The 11731-nt window shown below is 65.0% G+C and overlaps 1 protein-coding gene across 2 annotated transcripts; it reads left to right on the top strand.

Annotated features, from left to right (window-relative positions):
- The first annotated feature begins 1845 nt into the window (after positions 1-1845).
- RXRB (retinoid X receptor beta) lies at positions 1846-9381 on the top strand. Of its 2 annotated transcripts, none has more exons than XM_038370905.2 (10): positions 1846-2023; positions 3212-3414; positions 3877-4030; positions 4219-4398; positions 4994-5157; positions 5416-5545; positions 6007-6139; positions 6416-6507; positions 6871-6976; positions 7836-9381. In XM_038370905.2, the coding sequence occupies exons 1-10, from the start codon at positions 2005-2007 to the stop codon at positions 7981-7983; spliced, it is 1329 nt and encodes a 442-aa protein (XP_038226833.1). In that variant the 5' UTR covers positions 1846-2004; the 3' UTR covers positions 7984-9381. The 2 variants fall into 2 exon arrangements, with proteins under 2 accessions (XP_038226833.1, XP_038226832.1); XM_038370904.2 differs by having other exon boundaries at positions 1849-2023; positions 3212-3429.
- The last annotated feature ends 2350 nt before the right edge of the window (positions 9382-11731 follow it).

Genomic DNA, 11731 nt, shown 5'->3' with positions numbered 1-11731 from the left:
GCAGCAGAGTCTAGAGCCTGCACTACACAACCATAAATAACCAGAACAGACCTAGCACGGCAGGGCCACAGTGATGGAGAGGAGTGTCTAGAGCGGCACTGCTGGGTCACTGGGATCACAAGAGGAGGGTCTAGAACAGCGTTTCTCAGCGACCGGTCTGAGGACCGGCGCTATCTTGGAGATCTCCCTGACACAGGTTAGGAAGGCAGAGAGTCAGTCCCTAAAAAGAAAAGGAGTACTTGTGGCACCTTTTTGCGAATACAGACTGACACGGCTGCTACTCTGAAACCAGTCAGTCCCTAGTATCAGAAACAGTGACAAATACTGCTCTTGAAGAACCCCTGCAAGATCCTTCTCACAATCGCCATGACTCACATAGTACATACTCTACACCCGCGGCCCTCAGCCTTTCCAGACGACTTAACCCCTTTCAGGGGGCTGATTTGTCTTGCGTACCCCAAGTTTCACCTCACTTGAAAACTATTAGCTTACAAAATCAGACATAACAGTGCAAGCGTCACAGCCCACTGTTACTGAACAATGGCTGGCTCTCTCATCAGCTGCGTGAAAGTTCAGTTTGCAGGGACTTGGCTGGTGCTTTTCATGCCGCCTGTTGTGCGGCTAGGCAAGTATCCAGCTGAGCTGATGAACCCCCCGGAAGACCCCCGCGCTGTGCCCCTGGTGGAGAACCGCGCTCTAGACTCCCGCCCCTGCCCCCTCTTTGCCATCCCCATGGCCCCGCCGCGCGCTTTGCCCACGGCCACGACCCCACGGCGGCGCCTTCGGCCACGCGCGTATTTATAGCCCGGGGCGTCCCAGCGGTTTGTGCGGCCCTTCTGGCCCCCTCGCCGAGCATCTCTGTGGCCATTATACCTCCAAGTGGCCCCCTCTACCTGCCATGCCAGCCCACCAGGCCCTTCTACCCCCCCGCCCGGCCGCCGTGTCCAGGGCCCCGCGGGCCCCCCAGCCTGGGCTTGTCTCGGGGACCGCGGGGCCCCTCGAGCCCCAACCCAAGGGGCGCTCTAGCCTCCAACACCTTCCTCTCTATGGCCCAGGGGCCCCGTCCTCCCAGCTCCCGAGCCGCAGATCCACGCGGCCCCTCTAGCCCCCTCCCCCGTCTCTATGCCCGGGGGGTCTCACCGTCACGGGGATCCGTTAGCTCCGGCTCAGACCCGACGTGGCATCCAGGCTCCGCCCCCTCCAAAATCTCGCGGGAACAATCCCCAGACCCGTCCGCCCCCGCCCCCGCCCCCGCCCCCGCGAGCAGGCAGTGCCCCTCACAAAGATGGCGGCCACCATAGAGCTCAACTTCGCCCCTCTGAAAGATGGAGGCCGCAGCGGGCCGTCAGTTTGCTCCTCACAAAGATGGTGACTGCGGCGAGACGCAGCCGGATAATTACCATGGGGCCGCCATCTTTGTTTAGGGCGGAGTGCTTCCCCCCGCTGGTGTGGTAGCAACCAACGGGGGCAGATCTCCCGTCTCTATCGTGAGTGGGCGGGGGGGAAGCCGGGTCAGCGATAGATCGGTCGCAGTGACTGTTTGGAACATATCCCGTCTCTATGGTTCATAGCGTTGCATGCCGGGAAGGCGGAGGGGGCGGGCTCTCGTGGATGGTCAATGGTGCGTTGCGGGCTGGTTTATAGTCTCGCCACGGTGCATTATGGGCTGAACAAGCCTTCGCGCGATGCATTATGGGCCCGGTTCCCCCTCCCGCGCGGTGCATTATGGGCCGGAATCCTCCCTCCCCGCGCGGTGCATGCTGGGCCTGGCCGCGGTGCAGTTTGGGCGGGGGAGTCCCCGCGCGGGGTATCCTGGGGCCGGCCGCGGTGCATGCTGGGCCGGGGAGGCCCCCGCGCGGGGCAGGCTGGGTCGGCTGGGCCCGGCCGCGGTGCACTGTGGGTTTGCTCGGCTCCCGCAGGAGGCGGTGGCGGAGCCCGGATCAGGCCGGAGCCCGGGGGGGTCTGAGGCCCGGATCCCCCCGGCACGGAGCGGGGACCCCCGGGATGGGAGACCGCGGCCGCGGTGAGCAGGGGGGGACCGAGACGCCCCGCCCGGACCCGGACCCGGACGCGCGGGGGGGGGCCCGGCGGTGCAAGCTGGGGTGTGACGTAATGGGGGGCCTGGCCCTGTCGTGGGGGGGAGGCCCCAGGGTTGGGGGGAGGATGGGGGGTGCCCAGCGCGGAGACGAGGCTGCCCGCGAGCAACCCGTCAGGTCAGGCAGGTTTGGGGGGGCCCAGGATGGAAAACGGTGGGGTTGGGAGGTTGCAAAGTAGGGGGGGCGCTGGGGAGGGAGACCTGGTGGTGGGGCCCAGGCAAGCCCTTCTCGGGGGCTACCCTCCACCGCGGAGGTCCTGTGTCCCAGAGACCCCTGGCCGAGGCGGGGGGGCTGCCCCTCTCTGTGGGATTCTGGGGAGACCTGTCCCCCCGGAGCACATAACCCCCCGCGCTGGCAGGCCGAGAGCTGCACAGAGATTGCAGGTGGAAGTGCGGGGGGGGGCGTTCCCAGTGCTGGAGGGGGTGCCTGACTGGGAGAGGGCCCATTTCTGGGGGGCCACTCCTGATCCCTCTCCCTCCCCCAAGGTGCCTGTTGTGGACCGGGGTGATTGGCAGAGAAGGGTGATCATGTGCTCACTGGGCTCTTGTGCAATAGCTGGGGAGGGGGGGAAGTGCAGGCATCTGGGCAGATGCTGACCTGCAGTAACCCCAGGGTGAGGTGCCATGCTGCTGGGGGCCCTGCCCTTGGTGCCCCATCTCCCCAGGGGTCGACACACTGCGGGGGGAGGATCCCGCTGTGCCTCGTCACCCCAGGGGGTGTCTTGTTACTGGGGGCCCTGCCCTAGGTGCCCTGTCTCCTCAACTGGGTGCCATGCTGTGGGGGAAAGTGTCATCCCAGCTGTCCCCCGTCTCCCTAAAGGGGGGGGGCACATCTCCCCAGCCAGGCGCTCGGGGTGCCACACTGCTGGGGAGGGAAGGGTATGTCCTGGCTGTGCTGTCTCCCCAGCCGGGCACAGGGGGTGCCATGCTGCCGGGGGGGTGTTGTCTCAGCTGTTCCCCGTCTCCCTGGGGGGGGCACATCTCCCCAACCGGGCGCACAGGGACACCACATTGCCAGGGGGTGTGTACTGGTTGTGCCCCGTCTCCGTCCCATCTCTCCAGCTAGGCACTGGGGGCTGCTGTGCTGATGAGCTAATCCCCTTCTTTTCTCCCCAGACTGCAGGAGCCCCGACAGTTCATCTCTGAGCTCGTCACCCCCACTGGAGCTCTCGGCCCCACTTCACCCCTCCATGATCAGCTCAGCCATGACCTCCTCCGTCAACTCGCCCGTCAGCAGTTTGGGTTCGCCCTTCCCTGTCATCAGCTCCTCCCTGGGCTCCCCAGGGCTCCCAGCCACGCCCTCCAGCGGCTATGGCCCTGTAAGCAGCCCCCAGGTAAGGGGGAGGGTGGCTCCTCCCCCACGGTCAGAGGAGATCGGGTGGGGGCTGAGGGATGCTGTGGCTGGATGGTGAGGGGCGCTGGGGAGAGGGTTGGGAGTTAGGGGGATGGTCTCCTTGGAGGCAGGGGAGGCAGGATCCAGCGTGGGAGGATGGACAGCCAGTGAGCTGGGAAGTGGATAAAATAGGGAAGGCGCCCCAGTTGGGAGAGCTGAGGGGTCACAGACATGATGGGGATAGGGGCACATGTGTGGCTGGGCTGGGGGCCACAGGGGTAAGGGGAGGGAAAGGCTGAACCCTAGCAGTGACCGGGGTGTGATCTTCTGGGGAGCTGATACCCATGAGGGGATGGGAGCCGAGGGGAGGGATTGGGAAGTGGGGCATGCTCCCTTCCCCCGGAGCACTGCAGTGTAGCCAGGTCATCTCTCATCTCTCTGCCCCTAGATTAACTCCACTGTGAACCTGTCGGGCATGCACTCCGTCAGCAGTTCAGAAGACGTCAAGCCCCCCCTGGGTGTGCGGGGTCTCCCGTGCCACCCCCACGGTGGCATGATGCCGGGGAAGCGCCTCTGTGCCATCTGTGGGGACAGATCATCAGGTACTGGGGGCCAGGGAGCCTGGGTTCTATCCTCAGTTGTGAAAGGGGAGTGGGGTCTAGTGGGCTAGAGCGGGGGGGCTGGGAGCCAGGACTTCTGGGTTCTATCCCTGGCTCTGGGAAGGGAGTGGGTTGCGGAGGGCTGGGGGCCCGGATGCCAGGGTTCTCCTTGACTCTCCCCCTCCTCTCAGGGAAGCACTATGGGGTGTACAGCTGTGAGGGCTGCAAGGGTTTCTTCAAACGCACGATCCGCAAGGACCTGACCTACACGTGCCGGGATAACAAGGACTGCATCGTGGACAAGCGCCAGCGTAACCGCTGCCAGTACTGCCGCTACCAGAAATGCCTGGCCACTGGCATGAAGAGGGAAGGTACTGCCCACCTGGGGGGCAGGGCCAGCAGAATGGGGCGGGACCAGAGGGGGCGGGGGCGGGGTTGGTACTGGTACCAGTACTACTGCTACCAGAAATGCTTGATGGGAAGGTCCCCCTCTGGGAGATGTGGGGCGGCAGCAAGGGTGGGGAGGGTGTTGTCGGGGGGTGAGGGATTCTGTGCCGTGTCTGACCTGCTCTCTTCCCCAGCAGTGCAGGAGGGGCGGCAGCAGGGGATGGGGAGGGCGTTGTCAGTGGGGGTTCTGTGCCGTCTGACCCGTCCCCATCTCCCCGCAGCGGTGCAGGAGGAGCGGCAGCAGGGAGTGGGGAGGGCGTTTTCGGCAGGGGGAGGGTGTCTGACCTGTGTGTGTCCCCTGTCCCCGCCCCAGCGGTGCAGGAGGAGCGGCAGCGGGGGATGGAGAAGGCATTGTCGGGGGGGGGGGGGGGTTCTGTGCCGTGTCTGACCTGTGTCTCACCCCCTTTCTCCCCCCAGCCGTTTAGGAGGAGCGGCAGCAGGAGATGGGGTGGGTGTTGTTGGGGGGTGGGGTCTGTGCTGTGTCTGACCTGTGTGTCCCCTCCCTTCCCCCCCTCCCAGCGGTGCAGGAGGAGCGGCAGCGGGGGAAGGAGAAAGACGGGGAGGGGGATTTTGCGGGCGGTGCGAATGAGGAGATGCCAGTGGAGAAGATCCTGGAGGCAGAGCTGGCTGTGGAGCAGAAATCGGACCAAAGTGTTGACGGCTCTGGCACCGGGGGCAGCTCGGTGAGCGGGGCAGGGGGATGGAGCCAGGCCCTGGCAAGGGGCATGTCCAGGGAGGACAGGGGGCTCCAGAGGCATGGGGTTTCAGGTCTGGGGTGGGGGGAGGGAGGTAGGGGAAGCGGTGGTCCTCGGGGTGGGGCTGGGTTCTGGGGGGGAGGGCAGGGGTCTCTGGGGGGTCAGGGAAGGGGGGAGGGAGAGCAGAGGCTGCGATGGGGGGAGGAGGCTGCATCTGACCCCCCCCGTCTCTGACACCCCCCCCAGCCGAACGACCCGGTGACCAACATCTGCCAGGCAGCTGACAAGCAGCTCTTCACGCTGGTGGAGTGGGCCAAGCGCATCCCCCACTTCTCCGAGCTGCCTCTGGACGACCAGGTCATCCTGCTGAGGGCGGGTAAGTGACTCGGGGCGCGGGGGCAGGACATCCTGCTGCAAGTGGATGAGTGACGGGGGGTGGGTGGGAGGGAAGTCCTGCTGATGGAGGGGGTGCCTCCCTGGGGGTGCCCTCAGGCAGAGGGTGGTGGAGTGAGTCAAGGGGGCTTTGGTGCACACGGTTTCAGGCTGGATCCTAGAGAAGGAGGGGACCCCAAACTGTCCCCTCTGCTCTGTGTCTCCTGGGGACAGGGGTTCTGTTGAGGAGGGGTGACTGCCAGTGGAACTGGGTTGGCTTCGTTCTTAAGTCACGTGGCGGGCGGGGTGGATTTCCCTCGCAAAGGGGGCAGTCCTGGGCACAAACTGTGGGGAGGGCAGGGGATCAGGGTGGGGGGGCTCTGGGCACAAGCTGTGGGGGGGGTGGGGTGCAGGGGATCTGGGGCATCCCCGGCCCGGCTCTCAGCCGCTCTCCCTGCACCCCAGGCTGGAACGAGCTGCTCATCGCGTCTTTCTCGCACCGCTCCATCTCAGTGAAGGACGGGATCCTGCTGGCCACGGGGCTGCATGTGCATCGCAACAGCGCCCACAGCGCCGGCGTGGGGGCCATCTTTGACAGGTGGGGGGCAGGGGCCCAGGGGGCACAGCACTGGTAAGGGGGCTGCACTTACCGGGGGGCACAGGGCTGCCAAGGAGGCTGTAGTTCCCATGGGCACAGCGACAGGGTGGGTCCCGGGGCCCAGAGCTGGCGAGGGGGCCGTTGCTGACAGGTGGGGACGGGGTCTCCAGGGTGTAGTGTGGGGATTCAGGAGGGGTCAGGGGAGCCTGTGCTGAGCTGTCAGTGGCGGGGGTGTCCCTGCCCCAGTGCCCGCTGATGTGTGCCCCTCCCCGTCAGGGTGCTGACTGAGCTGGTCTCCAAGATGCGGGACATGCGAATGGATAAGACGGAGCTTGGCTGCCTCCGGGCCATTATCCTCTTCAACCCGGGTAAGGGACCCCCCTGAGACCCTCTCAACCTCCCCGGCGCTGCCTGCCCCCACGTCGGGTAAGGGACCCCCCTGAGACCCCCTCCCAACGTCCCGGTGCTACCTCCCCCTGCCAGCTTCTTCAGCCCGGGTAAGGGACCTCCCCAGAACCCCCCCAATCCCCAGGGACTCCTCCCCCCATCGTCCTCTACAACCCTGGTAAGAGGGTTGATCCTCCTCTCCCCCAGTTGTCCACCACCCTATCACCTTGGGGGCTGTTGACCCTGTGACCTTACAGCCCCTCCGCCCTGGGGGTGTGGAGCCATGGGGGAGGGGCAGGGAAGGCTGTGTAGGCGCTGATTCCAGGAGGGCTGACCCCCCACAGATGCCAAGGGGCTGTCGAACCCTGGGGAGGTGGAGTTGCTGCGGGAGAAGGTCTACGCCTCTCTGGAGTCCTACTGCAAGCAGAAGTACCCCGAGCAGCAGGGCAGGTACGGGGAAGGGACAAGAAGGAGGGGAGGCCGGAGATGGTGTTGGGGGCATGGGCCAGTGCCCAGGTGTCTGCACGGGGGGCTGCTGCTGTCAGTAAGGTGAGCTTTGTGCCTGGATTGGTAGATGCTGCAGGTGGCCACTAGATGGTGCCAGCTCACAGTGTCTGACCCATAGCTTGTCTGGCATGGGGTGTTTGTGTGGGGTTGGAGGATCCCACTGGTGGGGGTTCTCTCTGGGGAAGGCTGGGTTGGCATCCTGTCTGGGTGGAGTGTGGGGGGGTTCTCTGTGGTGGGGAGGAGCAAAGCATGGGCTGTTGTGGGACTTCTGGGGCAATGTTGGGGGCAGCAGAGGGTGTAGGGTGACGTGTGTATGGGGAACCTGGGGGGTTCTGGGGCAGTGTTGGGAGGTGCAGGGTGCTGTGTGTATGGGGAGCGTGGTGGGTTCTGGGGCAGTGGTGGGGGATGTTGGGGGGTTGCAGGCTGCTGTATGTACAGAGAGCATGAGGGGTTCTGGGGCACTGTTGGGGGGGTGCAGGGTGCTGTGTGTACGGGGAGCATGGGGGGTTCTGGGGCAGTGGTGGAGGGGTGTGTGTTGCTGTGTGTACGGGGAGCGTGAGGGATTCTGGGGCAGTGTTGGGGGGGTGTAGGGTACTGTGTGTATGGGGAATGTGGGGGGTGCGGGGTGCCGTGTGTACAGGGAGCGTGAGGGCTTCTGGGGCAGTGGTGGGGGGTGCGGTGTGCCGTGTGTACAGGAAGTGTGGGGGGTGCAGGATGCTGTGTGTACAGCGAGTGGGGGGGGTTCTGGGGCAGTGGCTGAGGGGTCTCCCCACCCCCATCTAACCCCCTGCCTGTCCCCCAGGTTCGCCAAGCTGCTACTACGCCTGCCGGCCCTGCGCTCCATTGGGCTGAAGTGCTTGGAGCACCTCTTCTTCTTCAAGCTCATCGGGGACACCCCCATCGACACCTTCCTCATGGAGATGCTGGAGGCCCCCCACCAGCTGTCCTGAGCCCCCGGCCGGTCACACAGAGAGCGGTGCAGCCTGCGGCGGCTCCCTGGCGCCCACCGCTGGACTGGGGGGCTGCGGACTCTTTTTGGGGGGCTGCCAGGAGAAGGCCCTGGGGGTAGTGTTGTCAGTTGTTGTGTTGGGGCCCCCTGGGCATACCCCCTTTCGCCATCCCTGGTGTGGGAGCCCCCTAGGGTGTACCCTGTGTGCCTGCCTAGAGCTGGGGTGGTCCCAGACCACTCCCCAGGGGTGGGCTATGGGATGTACCTCGTTCCCCCAGTTGCTGGTACCCCCTGGAGGTACCCCAGGTCCCTCATCCATAGTGGGGTGCCCCGGGCTGACCTCCCAGGCTCCCTCAGTGCTGTGGCACCCCAGTATCGGTGTGCTGGGGGGCAGCAAAGCTAGAGATTTCAGGTAGGGGGGTGAGGAGCCCCCCCAAACTCCCCGCTGTAAAATAATCCCCGATCTCCCCCTTCTCTCTGCAGGGCAGTGGGACCACCCCCCCATGGTGTGGGAAGCTTGGCCCAGGCCCTCACCTTGTGGGGGGACCTTCCCCTGTCTGGGGGGGTCTTCTGGCGAAATCCCCCTCCAGCGCTCCTGTGAGGAATGGTTGTGTGTGTGGAGAGACTCCGGTGCTGTTGGGGGGGGGGAGGAGAGGGCACCTGTGTCAGCGCTGACCCCCCCCCCCAGGGCCCGTGGGGGCTGTTACCTGCCCTGGTGGGCCAGGGGAAGTCACTCTTGGGTGGGGGCCAGCTCATGCCTGTCATTAGTTCTCAAGGCCACGTCCTCCTGCCTCCTTGCCATTCTGCCGGGGGAGGGGCAATCCCTATTTGGGGGTTTCGGGGCAGATCACACTGAAATCGCAGGAGGGTTATGCCCCGCTCAACCCCCCCAACCCCCATTTCTCAGGCACCCGGTTAGCACTTTGAATCGACACCCTGTGCCCCTCCCCCACCTCAAACTATGCAGCAGGTACCAGACCTCCCCCCCCCCAGCCTTCCGGAGTCCAGACTGCAGCCTCCCCCATCCACACTAACCATGAGCTCTCCCACGGGGGTGTGTGTGGGGGGTTATTGTAGGTCCTACAGCCTCTGGGGGGTGGTGGTGTCTGTGGCTGTGAGCCAGAGCTCAGACCCCCAGTGAATTGGGGGTGGCAGGAATGTCTCACCCCCCCCCGTTTGCAGGGTCTGGGGGTCCCCCCTGCTTGGACAGTTTGTTTGAGTTGCTGTGGGGGGAGGGGTGTGTCGGGTGGGGGTCCTGCCTTAGCAGCGCCCCCTGTTGCGCTCTGCCTTTCTCCCTGCATGCCCCTCCCCCAGTTTTTTTCGCTTTTATTATTATTAACCCCTCCCCCTCCCCATTGCTTTGGAGTTACAGTGATTAAAGCTGCTGCTTCTCAACCACAGACAGCGCCTCCCCCTGGTGGTGACGTGCTAGCGCCCCTGGAGGGTGTCCTGTGCAGACTGGGACCTGTGGGGGCAGGGGACTGGGACTCTGGGAAGGGACGTTTCTCTGACATGGGGGCAGGGACAGGGACCTGGTTGGGCCCCTGGGGGCGGGGTGGGGGGTGAAGGAGATGGTCAAAGTTTGGACCAGGTGGTGGGGGGGAGTGGAACTCTGGAGATGGGGGCATGGTCCAAACCTGGACCCTGGAGGGGGGTGGGGGAGAGGAGACAAGAGGGAGGATGGTTCAAACTGGGACCCGGGGGGCTATAGGGGTCCCTGAGTGACTCTCCTGCTCAGCAGGGCAGGGTGGGGGAGATCATCCTACTGCCGGGGGCTCAGCTGTGACCCTGGCTGGGATGGGGGGGGACAGTTCTGGGGTGATTCACACTGTTGGGGGCGGGGGTGTCAGTCCTTCTCCAAGGTGACAATCCAGGAGGGATGTGGGGGTTAGGAGATCAGACAGAACCATCCCCCCCCGCCCCCCAGCCCTGCTTGCTTCCCCAATCTGCCTGGACCGCAGAGCCCCCGCCCCCTCCAAGCTGCGGCCTCCATCTCTATCCACAAGAGATCAGCTCCCCCCATGACCACCACCCCCCGCTGCAGGGCCACCTGACCCCCCATCTCTGCGCAGCTCCCTTCCACTGCAGGGACACCTGACCTCCGCATCCCTGCTGCACAGCTGGGTCCCCCTGGCACCTCCCTTTCACTGTAGGGACACGTGACCCCCCTGCACAGCTGAGTCCTTTCCACCCACCCTGCTCCCCCCTCGTGAACCCAGCCTACCCACATGTGCCCCCCCCTTCCTCCTGCCCTTACAGGGAGGGAGGGGATCCCGCTGCAGGGAGTGCCAAGTTGCAGCTGGCTGATCCCTGTGGGGTCCCTCCCCCTGCTAGGAAACACACCCCTTCCCGTGGCCCGAGGTGACCCCGCTGCATCTCATCAATGGGGCTTGTCTGAGCCGGGTGGGGGGGTGGACAAGGGGGCTTTGTTCAGCTGCCCTGTGCCCGGAGCTGAGCTCACCTTCCAGGCCGGGAACCCCAGGCAGACCTTGCTCCAGTGGGCTGGCTGGGGGCAGGATTGGACCCCTCTGGTCTGCCCCCCCCCCAACCCTGAGAGCAGCTGGGACAGGATTGGGCCCTTCCCGTCTGTTCCCAGCCCAGAGAGTGTCTGGGGAGGGGATTGGGCCCCTCTGGTCTATTTCTCCCCCCCACACCCCAGCCCAGATAGCTATTGGGCGGAGGAGGCTGAATGGGGGGGCTCTAAACTCTCCCCCCCCCGTGTGTGTGGGAGTGGGTTGGGATATTGCCTGTGTGGGAGGGGCAGGGGAGGTTAGGGGGCTGGGATATTAGGTGGGGTGATCCCTTGTGCTGGAGGAGGGTCTGGGATACTGGGGGGTGGGGGACTCCTACAGGGGAGGGTCGCACTGGATCCCAGGTGCCCCCTAGAGGGGAAAGGCCCCGTGTCCCATTCTTCAAACACACCCCTGGCCACACCACCACAGCCAGCCAGTCCCTGGGGCTGGATCAAGGCAAGCGGCTGGGGGGGAGGGGGGGCAGAAGGTGGATGCAGGGCGTGGTGCCTCCCCTCCGGCCACAGTGTCTATTTCTAGTCCCAGCCCAGAGCAAACTTCCCTCTCACAAAATAGCCGGGGAGGGGGGGCAGCATCTGTGGGGTTGAGTGTTAGATGGGGGGTGTCTGTGGGTTATTGGTGTTTGTCCCCTCCTCTGATGATGTGTCCCCCTGGGGGGCAGGAGGCAGCTGGAGCGGAGCAGGGGGGACCCAAGATAGGGCCCTAGCAGAGGCAGCTGACCCCCGCTTCAGGGACCCCATCTGGCCCCCAGTTATGGGAGATCCAGCGCTGCAGCCCCCCCACACTTCCACACTGATGGGAGCCCTGGAAGCAGGTGCAGACGTTGCACAACCCAGCGTGCCCCCAGAGAAACAGGCATTGGTGCAAAGTGCACACTTGTGCACGGATGAGCTGGCCTCTGAAACTCACTGGTCAGCACAAATCCACCCAGCTGTGGGCAGGTGCACGCACACACATACACACGTGGCACATGCACTAACACACACCAAGCACACATGCCTCACTAGACACACAACTGCTTCACACACACTAGTGCAATGCACAGGTGCACACGGGCCAGCCGTGCGATTCCCACGCAGGCCCCGCCCCCTGCAGGACGTTCCCAGCCTCATGGACAGTGGGGGTCCTGTTCCTAGCCAGGCTACCGTGGGCACCCCCCCCCGTCTCAGCGCAGAGCCCCACCCCGTGGCTGGGAGCTGGCAGGGCTGGGGCCGCACC

Source organism: Dermochelys coriacea, chromosome 14 (genome assembly GCF_009764565.3).
Source record: "Dermochelys coriacea isolate rDerCor1 chromosome 14, rDerCor1.pri.v4, whole genome shotgun sequence".
NCBI classification, from domain to species: Eukaryota; Metazoa; Chordata; order Testudines; family Dermochelyidae; genus Dermochelys; species Dermochelys coriacea.
Note: the sequence above shows the minus strand (reverse complement) of the source record. Positions and strands in the feature narration are given on the sequence as shown.

Coding starts and splice junctions, on each gene's coding strand:
- RXRB (XM_038370904.2), top strand. Junction 3,430..3,876: donor GCCCTGTAAGCAGCCCCCAG/GTAAGGGGGAGG, acceptor CTCTGCCCCTAG/ATTAACTCCACTGTGAACCT. Junction 6,977..7,835: donor TACCCCGAGCAGCAGGGCAG/GTACGGGGAAGG, acceptor CCTGTCCCCCAG/GTTCGCCAAGCTGCTACTAC.